Below are 24,372 nucleotides of genomic sequence, written 5' to 3'. Positions count from 1 at the left end.
GATCACTTGTTCAAATAATTACTTCTGTTCAGTTCATGATGCCACAAGAATGTGTCTGACGGACTGCTTTTCTTATTACAATTGACCAAGTTCATGTAGAGGTGTGTTGTGATATATGAATTAATAATTTTTTTTGGCTAGCCTTTATTTTTTTAAAATCTATTTTAATAGTATGTATATTATTATCCAAAGTGTTCCAGTAATTTGTCTTAGCATGACCAACATAATCCAGAAATTGTGGGTTATGCCCATCTACCAGCAGGTGGAGATAAGAGACAAATTGAGCTCTGCCACATAGGATGGTGTGCAGCTGGTTCAATCAATATTTCTCTATCTCCAGCTGGTTGTTTTGTGCAGCTTCTGGTCTGTTCTGTGAATGCTTGCTACTGTGCTAGTTTTTCTAGTGTAGCTGAGCCTAGGGCTTGGTTTAATAGCCTCTCAGCTGCTGCTAAACTTCTCCTTCCTTTGGAAGGAAAAGGAAAAGAGGGCTGACTCAGTAGTTTGTTTATATTTGCTGCATTCTGGAGAAGTGTCTTTCTCAGAGAAGCCTGTACATCAGGCTTGTGTTTCTCTATTATTACCGGTAAGCTTCAGTTTGCGATCCGGTGTAAGTAACCGTGTTGAGCCGCAGTAGTATGAGGTTTTTCCTCCCATATTCACATTTTCATTAAATCAGTGCAACATTGTGCTTATATCAGTACAGTTGTATTTCAGTGTGCCATATGCAAGATTCACAGTGGGTTTTGTTTTGTAATAAGTTTGTAGAGTGAATCGGATCTGTTGTTGTGATCATTTTCTTAAGCCATTGGTAGAAGAGGCACCGTCTTACATTAGGGCCACTGCACATTTTTTAAAATATTATTGCAGGAGTGGATCAAAGGAAGAAAGAGATCTTCCAGATGGTTACGTTGGACATAGTTGCTGTATACCTCGATACCTCAAGATCAGGCAATATGGGTTATAGAAGAAGCACTCAAGAAAAGACCAAAGCTCAGTGAGATTCTGTTGCATTTTTTGGTGAAGATTGCTAGATTAGTGTTAAAGGAGAATTTCTTTTTATTTCAAGACACCCTATATTTACAAACTTCAGGGGTAGCCATGGGAGCTGCTTTTGCTTCCAGTGTAGCTAATCTTTTTATGATGAGATTTGAAAAGAAATGGATTGAACAGTCAACCGTTTACAGATAAATTGGCGAAGATCTGTAGATGACATCTTCCTTTTATGGAAAGGTTCAGAAGTAGTTATGTAAGAATTTATGTTGTGGTTAAACAGTTGTAAACCAGCATTACAATTTACATGAGAGTTCTTTGAATCCATTAATTTTCTGGATGAGTTGATTGTGCAAAGGGAAGGATCCTTTGTGACCAGGTTATTCAAAAAGTCCACAGATTGTAATATGATGCTTGAATATTGGAGCTGTCACCCCAGGAAATGAAAGGAGAGTCTACCGTACTCCCAGTTTTGGAAGTTTTATAGAATTTAAACACTGGAAAGAGATTTTACAGTACAAGCAAGAGAACTTTCTGCAGCCTTAATGAAAAGAAGATATCCAAAAATAGTATTACATACAGCATATACACAAGCTAGATTCAATGGCCTAGTGGTTAGGGTTAGTGGCCTAGTGGTTGAGGTGGTGGACTTTGGTCCTGGGGAACTGAGGAACTGAGTTCAATTCCTGACACAGGCAGCTCCTTGTGACTCTGGGCAAGTCACTTAACCCTCCATTGCCTGCCGCATTGAGCCTGCCATGAGTGGGAAAGCGTGGGGTACAAATGTAATTAAAAAAAAAATTGGTTGTTAAGTAATGTGCAAAAAGATGAAATAGATGTTTGTGTGTTGAAGTTTGTCTTGGGGGGGGGGGGGGGAAGTGGTGGCAAAATCTTAAGGAAAAACTAGGAAGTTATGAAGATGCATCCTGTGTTCAAAGAGCAGGTATTGCGCATAGCATACGCCAGAGAATCTAACTTGAAAGAAATACTTAGTCCGGCTTTGTTACCGACAAGAGACGGGAAGCAGGATATTAGTGAATGTGGCCACAAAAAATGTGGTCATTGTAAATCATGTGCAATATTTGCAGAGTGCACTGAGGGGGTCTTTTACTAAAGCTTAGCTCGAGTTAATCTGCACAGGGCCCAGCTAACCTTTAGTAAAAGACCCATTCAGTTAGTTAATCCAGTGGACAGTAAAGTGTATTGGACCTTGTTTGGAGGGGGTTTTTTTGAGGGGGGGGGGCTGCTGATAGAAAAAATGCTGGATGTAGTTGGGACATTGAATAAGTTTCCAAATCTGCTAAGAAGGATTTCCAGCTGAAACTGAGGCCTTTTTCCTCCAACGAACTAGACGTATTGTTATGAATAGAGCTTATTGATTCCTCATAGTGAAGAATTAGTTATTCCATTGTTGTGCAAGTTGAGTGAATACTATATATTGGAGAGGGACTAATTCTCCAATTATGAAGTGTACCACAGGGTTCATCATTATCTTCGATATTGTTCAATGTCATGATGGCCCCGCTAGGTGAAAGACTGGAGGCAGTGGGGTTTCACATTTTAATTTACGTGGATGATGTTGCAATCTGTCTCTTTCAGGGCTGGACTTACGGAAATTCTCTCTAATATCAGGTTTGGTCTTGATTTTGCTGGAGTCCTTGGCTTCTGAATTCAAGTTTAAATAGAGATAAGACTACATTTCTCGTAATAACCAATCCTTTCAACTGTAATTTAGGTAATTGTTTTACCATCAACAATATATCCTGTCCCTTAGACAATATCTTGCTGATAGTCATCTCACGTTTGAGTCCCAGGTTTTCTTGGTAGTAAATAAATTCAAGTCCCTTTGTAAGTTGAGAAGAATCAGATCATATATCTCGCCTTACATCTTTAAGTTGCCAGTTCAATTTGTTGTTTTAACTCTGTTTGATTACTGCTGTGTCATCTATGCTGGATTTAAGGAGGGTGTCCTAAAGAGATTGCAAATGGCCCAAAATACTGCAGCTAGATTTGTCCTCAAAGCGTCGAGCTTTGATAGAGCCACTCCTTTACTATGTAAGCTGCATTGGTTACCTATCAAAGACAGGGTTATTTTCAAATCCTGTATTTTTGTCTTTTAAATACTGTGGCATGACACCGGATTAAATGCAGTTTTTAATAAACATTCCCCTATATAATTTAGTTTTTGGATCCAGGGACTACGTTTGACTTCATCTCCCAAACTGCAAGAAATATGCATTATAAGTTGTTCACACGTCTGACTTTAGATATCAAGGTGCTAAATGGTGGAACTCTTTGCCTGTTGCAATCATATGTCAACCTGATTATTTAGTATTTCACTAGCCAGCAGGTGGTGTTTTTTGTTGTAAGCTATTACAGAAAAAAAATGAATGTTCTCTCTTTTTCGTTTAACAAACAGGAAGGAAGCAAGCAGCAGTATATTTTTGAAATCTTGTTGATTGGGCTCTGATTGGCCCAGGATGTCATGTTTCATTTGGATTGTACTGGTTTTTGCCCCAGTCTTAGCCAGGAAGAAAAGAGAGCAGGATCTCTTTTTGCTAAGGCCCTGTGATCAGTTATATTTGATAATCTGTGAGCAGCATATGTCCTGATCTTCCCAGGTACTTTCTAGAAAGTAAACAAGTGTTTAGTTAGTGTTATAATTGATCCATATTTCAGTTACTTGTTGTTGTTTGCTGATTGTTTATTGTCTTAAAAATTGAACAGTGAACAAAAAATGTGCAATCTTCTGTTTATTGCCTCTTTTGTCTGGACTGATAAAGAATCCTGGTGGTTTGTGTGTTGGGTCTGTGAGTGCTGTGAACTGTGGGACCACTGGGAGTGTGGCCTCCAGTAACCTAGAAATCACTGGGGATAATTTGAGATTGGGAGACTTGCTCAGAGGTGGTTGTGACTCAGTCGGTGGGAAGAGGGTGCTAGTGTAGAGCACAGGTGGCAGGTGCAGGCAGATCTGAGGTGCTGGAGATAGACCGTCTAAGTGACCATGGGGAACCCCATGTGGGTGGCTAGGCATTTTGTGACCATATGTCTTTTATTTTACATTTGAGGTTACTTTGCTTATTTATTTTTATTTATTTATTGTAAGCCACAGTGAACTTGAGTATGTTCAGGATAATGTGGAGTATAAATGGTTACAAATAAATAATTTAGTGCTGGGGTTGCTCCAGAAAGTTCAATTTGAGCCTCTTAAGTTGGCTACTTTAAAGGATCTTGCCTTGAAATCAGTTTTTCTAATATTTATTTATTTATTTATTTATTTTGTTAAATTTGTACCCTGCGCTTTCCCACTCATGGCAGGCTCAATGCGGCTTACGTATTGTATACAGGTACTTATTTGTACCTGGGGCAATGGAAGGTTAAGTGACTTGCCCAGAGTCACAAGGAGCTGCCTGTGCCTGAAGTGGGAATTGAACTCAGTTCCTCAGTTCCCCGGGACCAAAGTCCACCACCCTAACCACTAGGCCACTCCTCCACTATTGCATCTGCTAGGAGGGTCTCTGGAAATTCACATTTTTTTGTAGAGACTCATTTCTTTATTTTATGGAAGCCAAAGTGTCCATCAGGACTCTTCCATTGTTTTCTTCTGAAGATAGTTTTTATGTGTCATTTAAATCGTCCTTCATTCTTCTCTTCCTTTTTCCAATAGGAATATGGAAGAGATTTATGGTTTTTTTTTAATTATTGATGTCTGGTATTCCCTCCTAAGGTATCTTGAAGTCACAAATGACTTTCATCACTTGGGCCATCCCTTCGTCCTTCTTGCAGGTTGCAGAAAAGGTTCACCTACCTCTAAGGCTGCCATCATTCATTGGTTAAAAGAAATGATTCCTTGTATATTCTAGTGGGCAAACTGCCCCCTAGTGGTTGCAAAGCACATTCTACTAGAAGTCTTGCCGCTTCAGGGGCGGAATCACGAGTAAAATCCTTTGGAAGAAATTTGCAGATTTGCCACCTGGTCCTCTCTTCATACATTCTCAAGACATTGCAGATTGGATGTTTCAACCAGGGAGGAAATTTCCTTTGAGGCTTCAGTGCTTGGGCTTTTGATGCCCACCTAACTTGAGAACTGCTTTGATATCTCCCACAATTTTTGAAACGATATGTTTTTGACACCAAGGAAGGAGAAATTGGATGTAATCTGCTAATTTTTCTTTCCTTTGGTCCCAACTGATCTGTTCAGAAACCTGCATTTTTGTTCTCTGTGTTGTTAAATATGCCTGTTCTGTCTTCTCTGTTCAGATACATTTCAGCCGTTCAGCTATTCTAGATTTGAAGATTTCTTGGATAGATTTTTTCATGTTTATGGGAGAGGGGGGAAAATTTTAAAATTTGTTCTTCTGCACAGCATTCTATATGGCAGAGCGCAATTTGTATCTCTCCATCTCCACCTGCTGGTAGATAGGCATAACCCACAATTTCTGGACTGATCTGTTGGGACTAAAAAAAAAAAAAAAACCTAGCAGGTACAATCTAATTTCTCCTTGTGACATACCTTGGGGTTCTCTGAATAAGGGAAGAAATTTTTTAAAAGAACAAATAAATTCATTTCCTGTTCAGATGACTGAATTACAGCTGAAAGGCATCTGTACCCAACCACTAGCCCTGCCTCCTAACCACCAGAGCTGCCACCCAATCTTTGCTAAGGAATGGATCCTCAGAAGCTTAGCAGAGATTGGGTGGCAGCACCGGTGGTTAGGAGGCGGGGCTAGCGCTGGTCAGACTTCTACGGTCTGGACCCTGAAAATGGCAGATACAAATCAAGGTCAGGTATACATATAAAGTAGCACATACGAGTTTATCTTGTTGGTCAGACTGGATGGGACCGTTCATGTCTTTCTCTGCTGTCATCTACTATGTTACTATGTACCATGTTGTCAAAATAACTTCTGTCTGCTGACCCCCAGGTACTTGGAGAATATCTGTAATCACCCTGATGACATGAAATACCAAAAAATCAAGGTGTCAAATCGAATTTTCCAGGTAAAATTCAATTCGTAGCATGCTGACAGGTGGTCTAAGGGCATTGGACCTTTATAATGTGTTTGATGTTTTCCTTTCCTAGGAGAGGATAAGCTGTCTTGAAGGAGCCGAAGAATTTTTTCAGGCCATTGGGTTTGAGAAAAAAGCATTGCCTATTCCAGAACAAGGTAAGAAGAATGCCTTGGCTTTAGGAATTGAACCAGGATTAGAGGCTAGCTACTTCTGAAGAAACAGTGTAGTAGTGTTATATAACATGTCATAACCAGAAAATAGCATGTTATTGCATAAAATAGCATGTCTTGATATGAAATAGCATATCATAACACAAGATAGCATCATGATAATCACATGATATGACAAGATAGCAAGTCATGATATGGTATGTCCCACATTTCATGATATAAAATAGCATGTCATGACATATGATATAAAATAGCATGTTATAACAAGGTAGCATATGTCGTGACACAAGGTAGCATGTCATATGAAATAGCATAAGAACCAGAACTACTTAATTTGCTCTCAACATTAACCCAGGAATTTGTCTTTAAAAATATATTAAAAAAGGAAACCTCAACAGCCAGGGACGCCTACAAAGATGGTGTTCCCTTAAATGGCTTTTATCATGGGTTTCAGCAATCCCCTGAAACAAGCCACAATAGAAAACAACTCCAACTCGAAGAAAATACTATTGTAGCCAAAAAACTGAGGAATACAATATAATAGTTTTAAGAAGATTCTACTTAGCTTCTCCACCCAGGTGGTTGCTGTAACTCATAAATATGCATATGATAAATAGTATGTTATAAGTTAGCATGTCATGATATAAAATATGAGAAGGTAACATGTCATGACACAACTTAACATGTCATGTGTAATAAAGGTAGCATGTCAGGATATAAATTAGTATGTCATGACATGAAGTCACGTCATGACAAGGTAGCCTGTCTTAATATAAAATAGCATTTGACAAAGTAAAATGTCATGATATAAAATCACGTTATATGGTAGCATGTTATGACATATAACTTGTCGACATGTGGTTTTATCTTGTCATATGACATTGGAGGGATTGGCCGCTGTCGTGGATAGGATGCTGGGCTCGATGGACCCTTGGTCTTTTCCCAGTGTGGCATTACTTATTCTAAGGTAGCATTTAATGACAAGGTAGCATATGCTGTCACATGTGATAGCATGATAAATCATATATCATGACACAAGGTAGCATATAATGATACATATGTCTTGATACAAGGTAGCGTATCATGATATAGCATGGCATGACATATCATGATACAGTATAGTATAATATATAATGGTACAAGGTAGCATGTCATGACACAATATGCTATAATACAAAAAGCTGAACATACTAGTGATGTAATAATGTTAGTATAACTTGGTTATATATCATGATATGATATATAGTATATTATAATATTTCATTATAATGGTACAAGGTAGCATGTCAAGACACAATATCACGTTATAATACAAAAAAGCTGAAAGTACTAGTGGTGTAATAATATATTCTATCTTAGTGTAACCTGGTTACAGCCAATGTATAAATCAAAATTACAATTCCCTTCACCCATAGTAGAAAGGCAGTGTTTAGAGAAACTTTTTTTTTTACTTTAATTGTTGTTATTATTTTTTTATTTTTTATTTTTTTAGAGTTTACAGAAACTTTTCTGTGCTTGTCATGTGGGTTATTTGTTCTGCCATAATGCATGCCCCTTTCACTGTAAAGGTGAAAGCTTGCTTTCCAAAAAATAAGATCTCAAGTTAGTTTAGTAATGTAGTATCATAGTAAAAGAGGAAGGGCGAGATGCACACTAATGCAAGCTCTGCTTATCAGCTGTTAAATACATTCCAATATCTATGCTGCTCAAAGTAACTCTTCCTGCTTCTACAATTCTTTGTTCATAAAACAATTGCTGAGATTTTATGTGCAGGTACTATATCTGTGCCCCACCATGTTTAGATTACGGGAAATAAGTAGCTTTATTTGTGTTGCAGAGACAACAGAAGACTTTTATGTGCTGAAGGAAGATGTTCTGGCAAACCTGGATCAACTTCAGCAACATAAAGAGAGACTGTTGAGTGCAGAGGCAGTTAAGGCAAAACTGGATCGCCAGCCATGTGTGTTTCAACCCTCGGCACAGGCATCCCAGTTCGAGCTTCCTGATGATTTCTACAAACTCACTATTGATGAGATAAAACGTGAACAGAAACAAAGGTGAGTGGGCTATATCCTGAATATCCAGTAACTGAGGATATTACAAGTTTAGGAAACAGTGAGAATCAGGAGCCATGTACTAATAAGCCTTGAAACGGACTTATCTTGGAAACATACAAGGTACATAGTGAGCTGTATATTCCTTGCAGAACCAGTGTAAGATATGGTGATCCTCTAGCTACATCACATTCTTCAATCAGCAGGATGAATCTACCACTAAAGTGGGGGATGTTAGATAGTGATGACACAACGCTTGACTTCCTACTCGGCTATCACCCTACTAGCTTTTTGTATGTGTATTTTTGTGTCCTTGACAAGAAAGCAAAGTTGCTTACCTGTAATGGGTGTTCTCTGTAGACAACAGGGGAATGTAGCCACTCTATCTGGTAATGTCACCAATAAAGCTAACGTGCTGGAGCTCTCCTCTAGTTAATGACAAGTTTTGGCAGGTAGTGGGCTAGAGGAGGCGTTTGATGTCAGGATGTCACATAGTTTGTAGGTTCACTAGTTAGATTCACTCAACATCGAATTATTCTATCAGTGGGGTAGGTGGGTGGGATAGCATGATTGCATTACCCTGCTAACTACGGAGAGCACCCATTACAGGTAAGCAACTTTGCTTTCTCGGCAGACAAGCAGTTGATACGCAGGCGATTTCCATAGCTGTGGGTCTTTTATGATTTAAGTTGATTTGAGTTTGATGTGACCCGAGGTGCTGGGAGGTGGACTATTAATCAAAATGTTGCGGACGACTTCCTCTTTGAAGGTGGCATCCTGTGGGGAATCCAGACAGTAACCTTTGGTGAAGGTATATGCTGAAGATTAGATGGCAGCCTTACAGATTTCTGCAAGAGGAGTCGTCCTCAGGTTGACTGTGGAGATGGTCATGGCTTTGAGATGGAGGGCACAGATTTTTTTGTATCGGAAGGTAACGTCCTCAATCCAGATCAAGATGGCATCTAGTTTATTAGGGTTGAAGGTGACAAAGCGCAATGAAGTATTCTGAAGGTTTTCGGTGTCCCTGAAATAGGAAGGCGAGCCTGTCTGCAGTCCGAGGTATACATTGTGGCCTCAGAAAGAATGAGGCAAGGACTGGTTGAGGTGGAACTTGGACACAGTGGGATGGGTGCAGAAGGACACCCTTTTAGTGAAGAGTTGGGTGTACAGTGCATAGGTGACCAGAAGTTGCAGCTTGCTAACATGTTAAGCTGACGTGAGCCTGTGGCTAGGGACTCCCAGATGTGAGAATAAGAAGGCCTGCTTGTCCTCTGAGAAAGCAAAGATACTTACCTGTAGCTGATGTTCTTCGAAGACAGTAGGCTGATTATTCTCACAAATTCTTCCACCTCCCCTAGAAGTTGAATTTTGTTATAGGCTTTTTGCTTAGAGCTGATATTGCAAAGCTTTGGAACTGAATAGAGGAAGTGGAACAGCGTGCAGAGGACCAAGCAGAGCAGATCACCAAATTTTTTTCTCAAGTGAGGTGAACAATTGCAACAACAACAAGAGCTCTTTGATAAAATTGAAGATTTGGAGAACAGGAGTAGAAGGAATAACTTAAGGATTCAGGGCATACCAGAAAACCTGGAGTACCAAAACTGTTGTGCAGAAACTCTCTTCTTGTCTGTTGGCGCAGGTGGAATTATCACCGCAGAAAATAAAAATTGAAAGGACCCATAGAGCTTTGGACCTGGCGTGTACAACCTTAGCAAAGGACATTGCTTTCTTCAGCACATAGCTTTCATTACAGACAACAATCTTAGTAGCTGTGAGAAAGCATGAGAAGATTAGTTGAGCCAGATATGAAATAGCCATTTCCTTGGCATCAAGCAGATGCAGCCATTACAGATGGGTTGTGTCCATCACCCAGCAGAGGGAGATAGAGAGCACACTTTTTTCAGTGCCTCATACCAGATTGCTCCACTGCCTCTCCTTCAGTAATCTGTATCTCCCCTAGCAGAGTGGTTGTAGCATCGTCGAGCTCCATAAAAAATCTGCCTGGAGGTGGCTCCTGGCTTGCCAGTTGTTAGCCGGGGTGTTGGAGGCTAAAGCAGCTTCACTTTAAAGGCCCTTTCCCTGCCTTACCCATACCTCCGTGGATGTGGACACATTGCTTAGCTTTCCCTGTCCTTCCCCACCAACAGTGGATGCAGGCACATAGGTTCGCTCTTTCCCTGCCTTTCCCACTCACCTGAGCCTCCGGAGTTCTATTTACCTCTGCTTTCCTCAGTGTTAAAAAAAAAAAAAAAAAAGGAACAGGTTTTTTCCTTGCCTTTTTCTGTGGGACCGGAGCTGTGATACTCGGTCCAGTGAGGTAAGAGTGTTTTCTGACTACTCCGGGGTGGGCCCGTGATCGGGGCGATTTTGGCGCGAACCGCCATTTTGAATTTTACCGCCGTTTTCGGCGATGGCTGCAGAGAATGTAAAGCGCTGTTCCAAGTGTGGCAAGCGCAGATCAGCAGCAGGGCTCTGTAAATCGAGCTGTACAGACGTTAGAGCCGGCCCAAGCATGGCGAGCGACGATTCTTCGCGCTCTGAGCTGGCAGCTGACGCCATTTTGAATTTACCACATGGCGCGACCTCCGCTGAGACGGAGAGTCCTGAGCCCGGGGGAGGCCTCGGAGTAAGGCTGATATGAGAGCTACTAGCCTCGGCAGAGATCCGGGTGCCCAGGGTGAGTTTTTCTCCCCTGATTTTGTCTTATTAATGCATAAAGCATACATGCTTAAAAGAGCTCTCCCACAAAGCCCTGCAGGGGCCTCTTCTAATGCCCCCCCCGGTGGATTCTAGCCTGGGTATGCCCTCTGAGGCGTTATTCCCTGATAATTGGCAGAATATGAAGCGCAGAAGGGCTCATTCCCCTTCAGAGAGTGCTGCACCTCCATTTTCCCCCCCGTGGTCGGGCTGTGAGGATTCGGAGGACTCTGGCAGGCCTTCATGACTCAGGATCTAGACGATCCCTCCGCGGTGAGGATTTTCCACCGTGATGAGCTGCCAGCGCTTATTTCTGATACCCTGCAGGCTCTCTCTATTGAGAACCCTGACAGTGGCTCAGCCTCCTCTGTGAATCCTAGGATGGCTAGTACCAAAAAGTCTGCTCGAGCCTTTCCTTTGCATGACTCCATCCAAGAGCTTATTTCGGCTCAATGGGCTGACCCCGAGGGACCGTTGAAAGTTCCCAGGGCTATGGGGCAATTATACCCTCTGAGTGAGGAGCATATGGCTCGCTTTGCTATGCCTAAAGTGGATGCCCTAGTCACAGCTGTGACAAAGAGAACTACCCTCCCTGTTGAAGGAGGTGTTGCCCTGAAGGATATTCAAGACCATAGACTGGAATCAGCACTTAAACGGTCATTTGAACTTGCAGGTCTCACTATTCGGGCGTCTGCATGCAGTTGTTATGCTGCTAGAGCCTGCCTGGCTTGGTTGCAACAGGCAGTGGAACAGCCCGGTGATGGAGCGGAGCCCTTTTCAGATGTGGCTCCGCGGATGGAGTCGGCCTTGTCCTTTCTTGCTGACGCCCTTTATGATATTGTCAGAGCTTCGGCTAAACACATGGCATTAGCAGTGGTGGCTCGCCGTCTTCTTTGGCTACGGCATTGGGCGGCGGACATGGCCTCTAAGCAAAGGTTGGTGAAGTTGCCCTTTCAAGGCCTTCTCCTGTTTGGTGAGGAGTTGGAGAAAATTGTGAAGGGCCAGGGTGAGGCTAAACCCCAGCGCTTGCCCGAAGATAGGCCTTGGCCTTCTTCTAAGGGTGCGGCAGTCCACTCCTTTTACAGGCCTCGCTTCCGTGAAGCTCGAAGGTACCGCCCGGGGCGTTCTGCTGGGTTCACTTCTCGTGCCCGTTTTCAGCAGAGGAACTCCTTTCGCTCGGACAAACGTTCCACAGCCGCTGGCTCAAGGCCTGGAGTTCAGGGGCGACCCTCTCAATGATGGTGCGCCGGCCCTCTCCTCGAGTCCTGTCATCGGAGGACATCTTTCCCTCTTTGCCGAGGAGTGGGCCAACATTTCCTCAGATCAGTGGGTCTTGGACCTGATCAGAGACGGTTACAGAATAGAATTCCACGCCCCTGTAAGAGACGTGTTTGTGGAGTCCCGATGCGGTTCTGCTGCCAAACGGGCGGGGGTAGAGGAGACTTTGCAAGGTCTGATTCAGATAGGGGCCGTGTCCCCGGTACCTCCCGCCGAACACTGCTGCGGCCGCTACTCCATCTACTTTGTGGTGCTGCGAAAAGAAGGGTCTTTTCGCCCTATTCTGGACTTAAAAGAATTAAACAAGTCCCTGAGAGTGTGGCATTTTCACATGGAAACGCTGCGCTCCGTCATTGAGGCGGTACAGCCAGGAGAGTTTCTCACGTCTCTGGACCTGAAAGAAGCTTACTTGCACATTCCAATTTGGCCCCCACACCAGAAGTTTCTGAGGTTTGCAGTGATGGGAAAGCATTTCCAGTACCGGGCCTTGCCTTTTGGCCTCGCCACAGCTCCCCGCACCTTTTCAAAGGTTATGGTGGTAGTAGCTGCCTTTCTAAGGCGAGAGGGTATTCAGGTTCACCCGTACCTGGACGACTGGCTCATTCGAGCAAACTCTGCTGCAGAGAGTCAGCATGTCACAGCCAGAGTGGTCTCAGTACTTCAATCTCTGGGCTTGGTCGTCAATTTGGCCAAAAGTCACCTGACCACCTCGCAGTCTCTAGAATATTTGGGGGCCAGGTTCGACACAGCCTCGGGGTATGTATACCTACCCGAGCAAAGGCGGTGCAAGCTTCAGAATCAGGTCCGTCTGCTCCTGAGGATGCCCCGCCCGCGAGCTTGGGACATTGTCCAGCTGCTTGGATCGATGACGGCCACCATGGAACTGATGCCCTGGGCGAGAGCGCACCTGAGACCTCTACAGTGTATGCTCTACTCCAAGGATGGTCTCCAGTATCTCAGGATTATCAATGCAGATTCTCTTGGCTCCCTGCGGCCCGACTCAGCATGGAGTGGTGGCTCTCGGACAGCATGCTGCGGCGAGGAATGCCGCTGGCGCTCCCCAATTGGTGCCTAGTGGTGACAGATGCCAGCCTGAAAGGCTGGGGCGCACATTGCAAGGGGAAGCATGCCCAGGGTCTATGGACACCCGAGGAGTCGGAGTGGTCCATCAACCTCCTAGAGTTGAAAGCGGTGTTTCAGGCACTTCTGGCCTTTCAAGTGACCCTGGAAGGATTGGCTGTCAGAGTGATGTCGGACAACACGACAGCAGTGGCCTACATAAATCGACAAGGCGGCACTCAGTGCAGAGCTCTAGCCGCGCAGGCCGAACAAATTTGCCACTGGGCCGAGCTGCATCTACAGTTTCTGTGGGCAGCTCACATTGGAGGTCAGAGCAACATGCAAGCCGATTATCTAAGCAGGCATCAGATCCATCCAGCGGAGTGGGAACTTGCAGACGAAGTATTCCTGCAGATATGTGCCAAATGGGGCAAGCCCGTGATGGATCTAATGGCGACAAGCACCAATGCCAAAGTCCCGTGCTTCTTCAGCAGACTGAGAGATCCTCGCTCGGCGGGGTTGGATGCCATGGCTCAACCCTGGCCTCCGAGCCTACTGTATGTGTTCCCTCCGTGGCCCTTGATAGGGCGAGTGCTCCTGCGGATTCGGCTGCATCCAGGAGAAGTTGTTCTCGTCGCCCCGGATTGGCCCAGGAGGCCTTGGTATGCGGACCTCCGACAGATGCTCGTAGAGGATCCCCTTCAGTTACCTCTGGTTCCCAACCTGTTGTCACAGGGTCCGGTGACCATGGAGTATGCCGGCCGATTTGGTCTTATGGCCTGGCGATTGAGAGGGCGCAATTGAGAGACGATGAGGCATATTTTCAAAGCACTTTGGGAGGCTAAGTTCCATAGGTTTCTATGGAACTTTGGGAGGCTAAGTGCTTTGAAAATGAGCCTCAAAGGCTATTCCAATAAAGTAATTACCACTCTTTCCTGCAAGCCCGCAAGCGTTCCACTTCCGTGGCTTATGCCAGGATTTGGCGCCAGTTTCAAGTCTGGTGTGCTTCCAAAGAGATCACACCCCTGCGGGCTCCTGTCTCGCCGATTCTGGACTTTTTGCAGGATGGTGTACAAAAAGGCTTGGCCTATAATTCCCTGCGGGTGCAAGTGGCAGCGTTGGCCTCCCTGTGTGGCAAGGTTGAAGGCGTGTCTTTAGCTGCTCATCCAGATGTGGCACGGTTTCTTAGAGGGGTGCTTCGGCTCCGTCCTCCCTTGCGTGCACCTTGTCCAGCTTGGATCCTGGGGCTAGTGCTGAAAGCCCTTCAGGGTGCTCCCTTTGAACCGCTTCGGCGTGCTTCAGAGACAGATTTGACACTGAAAGCCATCTTTTTAGTGGCCATTACTTCGGCGAGATGGGTGTCAGAGCTCCAGGCCCTGTCCTGTAGAGACCCTTTTCTGCAATTTTCAGAGTCCGGGGTCACGGTTCGGACCGTGCCTTCCTTCTTGCCTAAGGTGGTTTCAGCGTTTCACCTAAACCAACCTATTTTATTGCCCTCCTTTGTCATGGAGGAGTTTCCAGAATCTTTTGGGCAATTGCACCAGTTGGACGTGCGCAGGACTCTGCTGCAGTATCTGCGAGTTACTAACTCTTTCAGGACCTCTGATCATCTGTTTGTTTTGCTATCAGGTCCTCGCAGAGGGTCTCCAGCGTCTAAAGCCACTATGGCCCGCTGGCTCAAAGAATCTATCTCTTCAGCTTATTTGCTTGCCGGCCGGTCTCCGCCTGATGCCTTTAAGGCACATTCCACTAGAGGAATTTCCTCTTCTTGGGCTGAAACTGGAGCACTCTCTCTTCAAGAGATTTGTAGTGCAGCAACATGGGCTTCTAAGCTCTTTTGCCCTACATTACAGGCTGGATGTGGCTGCCAGGAGGGACGCACATTTTGGAGCGCAAGTGCTGGCGTGTGGTATGGCTTGTTCCCATCCTATCTAGGGATTGCTTTGATACATCCCATCTGTAATGGCTGCATCTGCTTGATGACAAGGAAGGGAAAATTAGGTTCTTACCGTGATAATTTTCTTTCCTTTAGTCATAGCAGATGCAGCCATGATCCCTCCCTGTCTGATTGCTATCATGTTTCCTGGAGATTCCGTCCTTGGGAGAAAGTCAGAAACAGTCTTCAGGATTCTTGTTCAATTAAAGGAGGATGACTTAATTCCCTCCAGTTTCATGCTTTGGAGGATGAGTTTATTCCCTCCAGTTATGTCTCAGTGGAGGATGAGTTTATGCCCTTCGGGAGGATGTTTCATTCCCTCCATTCTGAGTTAATGCTCTTTGTTGTAGGGCCATCGTTCGCTGTGAGGAAAGCTCATGTTATTCCCATTGCGGTTTGCTATACTGCTTTGGAAGCTTCAATTACTGAAGGAGAGGCAGTGGAGCAAGCTGGTATGAGGCACTGAAAAAAGTGTGCTCTCTATCTCCCTCTGCTGGTTGATGGACACAACCCATCTGTAATGGCTGCATCTGCTATGACTAAAGGAAAGAAAATTATCACGGTATGAACCTAATTTTCCCTTTTGTGAATGTATCCCCGATTTTATACTGCGCCGTCATTGCGACTTGAGAGGGATCACATCTAAGCTCAGATCTGAACAAGTGAGATACAGATGGCCTTTTTCTTTTGGATTACAGTTTTACTGTAAGTGGTAAAGTGCTCAGAGTGACACCGAGGGAAACTGCTTTTCAAATACGTAATGCTCTTTGTTGGTGCCGGAATATCCCTCTAGTCTACCTTGAAGGTGGCCTTCTGTTGATCCTTTCCAGTGTCAGTGTTGCACATATGCTGCCTGGTCCAAAGCTTTTCCTTTGACTTGTCCTGCCCAAGCAGAAACGGGAACTGATGTCAGAGGAGGCCACTCCCAGGACCAGCAGAAGACCATCTTTAAGGTAGATCAGTAGGAGTATTGAGAGGGTGAGGGCAGATGCTGAACCCTGGGTGAGGTGGGGAAGTGTGAGCTACAGACCAAAAGCGGAACGGGATGGGATTTGATATACTGCCTTTCTGTGGTTACAGTCAAAGTAGTTTACGTATTATATACAAGTACTTATTTTGTACATGGGGCAATGGAGGGTTAAGTGACTTGCCCAGAGTCGCAAGGAGCCTGCAGTGGGAAATAAATATTCTACTTTTAATTGTGCAATTAATTGATTAAAAATTTTAATTGAAATGCAGTCCTAGTTTCTTGAGTTTGGAGCTCTTTATATAGTTAGAGTCATCACTCACTTATGGAGAGTTGATGGTTTTTACCCATCATCAGGTTGTTTTGCGCTGTTCTGTGTTTCTCACTGTTGTGTTATCTGTGACAGCAGAGAAAGAAAAACCCAGAGTATCCACACACCTTCCACAAAAAGAAACCCAGCAAGGGTGAAAGCGGGCATGTACAGAATGATCAAGGCAAACAGCTGAGTAAGAACATTCTAAAGTTTATTGCCAAAGGTAAACTGACCCAAGGAAACCTAACACGGGCCATGTTTTGGGTAAAAAGCCTTCATTGGAGATCTACAGCATAAAAATATAGTGATATAAAAACACCGTCAACATAAGTATAAATTATATATAAGAAATTTATAAAACATATTTAGGTAGATTTCGTGTGTTAGCAAATGAGAGATAAAAGACAATAAAACATACTGTAAAGATGCAAACCGATCAGCTTCAGAAAGTCATAAAACATGTAGAACAATAACGTTCTAGAAGTGATGATACCACTAAAATAGAAATACACGTTTTTTTTTAAGTAATTTTTTATTGTTAACCATTCAAGATACATTGACATCTAAACAGTATCATATAGCTATTACATAGTTAATCCCCCCCATTCCCCCACCTTGTATATTCCCTCCCGCTAGACCCGTGGTGATTGATCTTGCTCTTGTAATTGTTCATATAGCGTCCATATTTTTGTGAAGGTCATCATAGTCCCTCTTCGTAATGCCGTTAGCTTTGACATTTGGTAAAGGAAATCCACTTGAAATACACATTGTTGATGTCCAAACTTAGGTAAGCTTATTATAATGCATATTGTGGCTTAAAACATATGGGATGAAGGAAATAGAATCTTGAATGGAGAATACATGAAAGTAGAGAATATATAGCCTAGGTCTTGTGGCTACATATCATGGTCATAAACATAAAACTGTATTGCGTAATAAGGAAACTGTAAATAGAGGTGCCATCAAAATGCCAAGTGAAAACTGTAGCGTTATGAAGTGCTCTACCCCCTCTTTTAATGTGTATGATATAAAAGATAAGTGCAAACAGCTTTAGAATGCTGCAGCATACAAGAATCTGAAAACTGTGTGACAGGCCAGTATGTGAATGATGCAGTCTAATGAAAAAGCTTTTCTTGGTAAGGACGAGCATTGAAAGGTGATGGCGGAACGAAATCTATCACAATATGTAAATGAGCTTGTGTATAGTGCTGGCATAGCAAACTGAGCAGCATAAATAAAAAAAGTACAAGGAAACCCGCCAAATTAAGCGCTTGGGGTAGTGACATGAAATAGACGTCATGAGATGGAAATGAGCTCATGGGAGTCTTGCAAGAATGCCATGGGAGTGGCTAAGATGGTGCTGACTCGCCGAGAGGAGTGAGACTGACTGAACGCTTGCTGGAGTTTTATCCTTGTTTCTCTGTACCAAAATGCTTCATACATTGAAGAAAGGGGATTATTAGAGCCTCACCTTCTCTAGCCCTTGCATCCTCTCTGAAACAGCAGACGATAGACAGTTTCACTCTCTGGCGCCCACTGATTGAGACCGGAGTTGGATTTCCTTTGGACGTCGGGAAAGGGAGCCCGACGCCTTCTGAACATCAGACTACGCTTTCCCTTCTGGAGGCCGGAATCCCACCATGTCCCACCGTAACGCGGGAAGAGAAAGCGGGCTTACAAGATTCGGAAGACGCGGATATTGGGGCCTGTGGAGATGGTTCTCCCCCGGAACAGTTAACGGCGGTTACTGTGATCTTGGGAAGGAAGGGATCTTTGAATCCCTCCCATGGTGGTGACATTCGACACTCTATGGCAGGCTATAGAAAATATGAACTCCCTGATTACAAAATCAACTCAAGAAACAATGAATTTTGTTTCCACGGTGGACCAACTCTCTAAGTCGATGGACAGACTGAAACAAGACTTTAATGACCAGGTACAAAGATCTCAAAACGATATTACAAATATAAAGGAAAATGTCTCAGTGGTTATGAAGGACAATTTAAGTATACGTCAAAAAATAGAACAAATTGAAAACTATAATAGATGTTTGAATATGAGGATTTTGAATTTTCCAAAGCCAGTAGGAATCCTCCCCTTAGAACTATTTAAGAAATACCTTGTTGAAATTTTGAAGATTTCCCCTTAAAATATTCCTCCAATAAACAAGATATATTTTCTTCCTGTGAAAAAGAGTCGGGGGGGGGGGGGGGGTTCCCTGAAGAATTGGAACAAATTCAGCAAGAAGAGAAGTGTGATGATTTGAAAGATATTTCATTATCTTAGAGGATTCACTATCAGAAGTAACGAACAGGGCTACATTTTTTAATTCATTTGTATTTGAGCAAGACTTTAATGCTATACTTATGTTATATTTTAAGAATACTGTCAGAAATACAGAAGAAACCTGTCTTCGCAACAACAACAATAATCAAAAACAGCGAAGATGACACAAAAAAGAGGGGAACGACAAAAAGAAAAAAAGAAGAAAAAATGATTAAAAATGAAATTAAATAAAAATTGTAGAAAATATAAAAATCAAAAAGGGAGACGACACAAGAAGAATAAAAAAATAAATAGATTTATTGAGGTGATATGACTCGACACAGCTGTGTTTCGGCCCAACTGGCCTGCGTCAGGAGTCTAAATAAAACAAATTATTTTAATTTAAACATATGAATATATAATAAGAAAATTTTTAATTATTTTAAACATGTAAATATGCAATAAGAAAAATTTTTTTAATTTAAACATATGAATATACAATAAGAAAAATTTTAATTATTTTAAACATATAAATATGCAATAAGAAAAATTTTTTTTACAATAAAAAAGGTATGTACTACAATCATTGGTCCAATGCTTTCTATGAGACATTTTTGTATATATATAACAAGACTGACTGTATATACTATAAAGGTGACTAAGAATGGAGAAATAAAAATGCATACATTAAAAAAACTGATAAGAGAGTACCAATAACTCTACTTTGAATTATGTCTATCAATAAATTTCATATTATCACTAAATTGTTATATGTATATATAGTACATTTAGAAATGAAATTATAAATATATATATTTTTTAAATGATCTAATTTTTTAGTGATAATATGAAATTTATTGATAGACATAATTCAAAGTAGAGTTATTGGTACTCTCATCAGTTTTTTTAATGTATGCATTTTTATTTCTCCATTCTTAGTCACCTTTATAGTATATACAGTCAGTCTTGTTATATATATACAAAAATGTCTCATAGAAAGCATTGGACCAATGATTGTAGTACATACCTTTTTTATTGTAAAAAAAATTTTTCTTATTGCATATTTATATGTTTAAAATAATTAAAATTTTTCTTATTGTATATTCATATGTTTAAATTAAAAAAATTTTTCTTATTGCATATTTACATGTTTAAAATAATTAAAAATTTTCTTATTATATATTCATATGTTTAAATTAAAATAATTTGTTTTATTTAGACTCCTGACGCAGGCCAGTTGGGCCGAAACACAGCTGTGTCGAGTCATATCACCTCAATAAATCTATTTATTTTTTTATTCTTCTTGTGTCGTCTCCCTTTTTGATTTTTATATTTTAAGAATATACATCAAAAGTTTTGCGGTCAAAAATTATGGATTTTCCCTGATGTTACTAAAGTTACTCAACAAAAACATTTCTAGAAATGAGAGAAGAGATGAAGACTATGGGGCAACTTTTTTTGTTAGCATAACCATGTAAATGTATAGTGAGATATTTGGGAGTTAAGTATGTTTTCTTTACACCAGATCAACTTAGAGCTTTCATAGATCTGAAGAGGGTGTCAGGACTATAATATCAGTAAGGCTAGATAAAATATAGGTGGGTGGGCTTAAAGCGTTTCCTTTTTTCTTTTTCTTATAGTGATTTCCCTGATTTATCTGTCACTCCCCTTTTGGTTGCGGCCTAAGGAAGGGACAAAAGTGAATATTTTATTCTATTGGTTAATATCTGTGTAAGAGTATATATTGGTTCAAATATTTGATCTCTTTTGATTCCTAAGTTGCATGTAACAAGTTTATCGCTTGTGTAATATTATGAAAGCATTAAAAAAAAGGGAAATGAGCTCATGTATATGAATGTATGTAAAACTATGTAGATCAAAAATATGTCCGCAGTGGTGATGTGAATTGAAATGAAAGGTTGAATATAAATAGAAACAAGACAAAGTAAAAATAAATAGTGAACCGGAGTGAAACCATATTATAAGCAGATATATGGTTATGCTGTGTTGTGAAAAAAGAGATTGAGATAGTGATGCTGGATAAGCATATTAAAGGACATTATGATAATATCTGAACAATCATCTTAAATGGGATATCTATGAACATAAAATCATAAAAGCATAGATAAAACAAAAATGTACAGAAAAATGAATATCTGTATATGTAAAGTGATAAAAGCTTAAGTATAATACAAAAAGTATCTGTATATATAAGCTAAGATAAAAGCATAAATGAACATAATAATACAGAAAGAGCCTGTATAGTTGTAGTGGATGTAATCACAAGACAGTTTATAAGTCTTTACCACTTGTGGGTAGACTTCTACGGTCTGTTTCCTGAGAATGGCAAGGACAGGTCTTTGTCTGCCGTCATTTACTATATGAGACCATAATAACACATGATAATAAATATGCACGAGAATTGATATCTATTTGTATAAAATGTAATATAAAATAAATATAAAGATACAAAAGGAGCATGTACGGTTGTAATGGAGGAACTTACAGGATGAATAAGAGCAGAACCCAAATAACGGTATCAATTGTGCTGGTTGAAAAACAAAATGATATTAAAAATAAGATCAAAAAACAGTCTTGTTGTCGAGTGTGGACATAAATATTATAAATATCACCTAAAGCTATTTAAAGTCATTATGTAATAAGCAAAGAAGGCAGAAGGAATAATAGACTAGCCTTTCGTATTTCAAAGAAAATGAATCATTTCAGTCTCTTTGTTTAAACCTGTAGGAGATTCTGTGTTGAGTTCAAAGATGGTTCTTTGTTCTATTTTCAGTAAGAGTATCAATGTCGCCCACTTGCCAACTGGTTTTAATTGGTCGACAAAAAATTAGATATCTATATTGTGCTTGGCATGCAGCCGATGTTCAACTAAAGGTGCCAATTTAACTTGTCTATTTATACAGCTCCGATGTTCAATAATTCCTGTTTTCAACATTCTTTTGGTTTTCCCTATATATAATAGTTGGAATGGACATGTTATAATGTAGACAACACATTTTGAGTTACAATTACTATTGAAGTTAAGGTTATAATTTTTACCTGTAGAAGGATGAGTGAATGTTTGCAGACTGGACAAGATCCGCATGGTGCATGTCCACTATAATTGTGATTAAGTTTCTTCTTGTTGCTGTCTGGTAAGGCAGAGGGTACCAGGAAGTTACTAAGATTGGGATTTTTGGAGACAGCAAAGACGGGATTGATGCCCTTAAAGCATGGATGTGATTGTTTGATATACCAATGTCATTTAATGATCTTCTTAATGTTATGGCTAATTGAAGAAAAATGTAAAGAACAGACCATTTCATGTCATCTCTTTTACACCTGTTTTCAAAAGTTCTTCTCTAACTTGCATATTTGTTCTTTGAAATCCATTGATACATTTTTCTGGGTATCCCCTCTTTCTGAATATTCTGGTGAAGTCCTTGGATTTGTGATGAAAATCTTGTGTAGCACAAAGCACTTGTCTATGCTTTTACATATTGTTTCTCCGATTATGGTGTAGATATAGGTCCTATTCCCCACCCACCCCCATCGCTGATTTCAGTATTGTGCATTTAAATTTATTGACTATTTGCAGGCTCATTTATATATTACTAGTATAAAAGGCCCATTTCGGTAGGCAATGAAACGGGCGCTAGCAAGGTAATCCCACCCCCCTGCAGCGTCCTTCCTGTCTCCCCTGCCCCCACTGCAGCCACCCATCTGGTCTCAGGACCCCCTCCCCACCAACCCTCCTCTGCCCCTGCAGCCACACATGTGCAGCGGCCCTCCTCTCTCCCCTGCTCCCCCTGCAGCCACCCATGTCCAACGACCCTCCTCTCCTTTCCCCTTGCCACCCATGTCCAGCGACCCTCCTCTCCCCCTGCCCTCCCCTGCAGCCACCCATCTGGTCTCAGGACCCCATCCCCACCTCCCGTCACCCATGTCCAGCAACCATCCCTACCCCCCCTCGGGCACATCAACCCTCTCGCCACCCGCAGCCGCCAATACTAATGCTGTCCGGCCGCTGCTGCGTCTCCTGTTGAGCAGCAGCGTCCGGTACAAAAAGAAAAAAGCCAAAAAAGGTTTTAAACCTGAAACATGGCTCTGTAGACAGCCATCTGGCATTGGCTGTCATCTCTGCAGCCGCTTCTCCTCTCCCCTCTGACGTCACTGCGCTCCTCCGGGGTCTTCCTGCAGGGGCAGTGACGTGGAGGGGAGAGGAGGAGCGGCTGCAGTGATGACAGCCAATGCCAGATGGCTGTCTATGGAGCCGCGTTTCAGGTTAAAAATCTTTTTTTGGCTTTTTTCTTTTTGTACCAGCCACTGCTGCTCCACAGGAGAAGCAGCAGTGGCCGGACAGCGTTAGTATTGGTGGCTGCGGGTGGCGAGGGAGTTGATGTGACCGAGGGGGGGGGGGGGGGTAGGGGCTTTGGTGATGCGCCGGGGGGGAGGGTCTTGGGTGATGCGTCGAGGGGGGGTAGGGGCTTGGGTGTTGCGCTGGGGGGGGCACTGAGAGCTGATTGGTAGGCAGGGGGAGGAGTAGGGAAACACGCTCCGCGTGTTTCCCTACTCCTCCCCTTGCCTTGGAATCAGCTGTCAGTGACATCACTGACGTCAGTGCATTCTAAACTGCCTAGCAGACCACCTCTGAGGGAGCCACGGTACCAGGCACATTAGAACTTTGGAGGTGAGAATTATTATATAGGATGTCAGATTTTGTTCCACCATCACTACTCCTTTATTTGTTTTTTGTGAATTTTGTTGTTGTTTGTTTCAAGTCAACCACTGAGGTGGATAAAACAAAATCCGCTAAGGACAAAATCAGTCAGAAAGGAGGGAGTAGTGTGATCACCAAGACTCTTCAAAAGACCCAAGGAGACGAGACGAAAAATAACAGTACATTTTATTCTGTTTAGAAGATAAACACAATTTGACTCGACACAGCACTGTGTTTCGGCAAAAGTGATCAGCGGTAATGTTATGCACAGGTTGAAACAGGATCAAGTCTTAGAAAGACTGTTATAACGGAGGTGTAGAGCAACCTTGTCAATGCTGGGTGCTCAATGAAGTGCAAAAATCAGCAAAAAACGATGCGCAGAACGTAGCTATGACATTTTGTGCATTGTTTGGTTTTTGCTGAAACACGGTGCCTTGTCGAGTCAAGTTATGTTTATCTTATAAACAGAATAAAGTGTACTGTTATCATTTTTCATCTTGTCTCCTTGGGTCTTTGGAAGAGTCTTGTTGATCACGCTACTTCCTCCTTTCTGACTGGGTTGTTTTTTATTTTACAGCTACTACGCTAGTTTCAATGCTCATCCTTACCAAGAAAAGCTTTGTCATTAGAGCACATCATACACATATTGGCCTGTCCACACAGTTTTCAGATTATTGTATGCTGCAGCATTCTAAAGCTGTTTGTACTTTATCTTTTTTTTTTTCAATTTATAAATTTTATTGAAAAATTAACAACACATCAACAGCATGGAGCCTCTGGCTGCATTTATAACATAACTCTCTTCCTTTCTGTACATTTTTCCCCTCCCTCCCTCCCTCCTTCCTCCCCTGTATCCCCTCACCCTTTCCCGTTCTCAAGGTACTGAATGACTGCCCTCCCCAGTTCCCTT

General features: G+C 42.1%; 1 protein-coding gene across 1 annotated transcript in view; it reads left to right on the top strand.

Moving 5' to 3' along the window:
* The window catches only part of UBXN6 (UBX domain protein 6), a 64,423-nt gene that overhangs the window by 30,887 nt on the left and 9,164 nt on the right, over positions 1-24,372 (top strand). Inside the window, exons 6-8 of the mRNA XM_030218920.1 lie at positions 5,916-5,991; positions 6,074-6,158; positions 8,011-8,230. Coding sequence (XP_030074780.1) covers positions 5,916-5,991; positions 6,074-6,158; positions 8,011-8,230 — 381 coding nt within the window. The remainder of the gene's footprint in view (positions 1-5,915; positions 5,992-6,073; positions 6,159-8,010; positions 8,231-24,372) is intronic.

This window comes from Microcaecilia unicolor, chromosome 11, assembly GCF_901765095.1.
Source record: "Microcaecilia unicolor chromosome 11, aMicUni1.1, whole genome shotgun sequence".
Lineage (NCBI taxonomy): Eukaryota > Metazoa > Chordata > Amphibia > Gymnophiona > Siphonopidae > Microcaecilia > Microcaecilia unicolor.
Note: the sequence above shows the minus strand (reverse complement) of the source record. Positions and strands in the feature narration are given on the sequence as shown.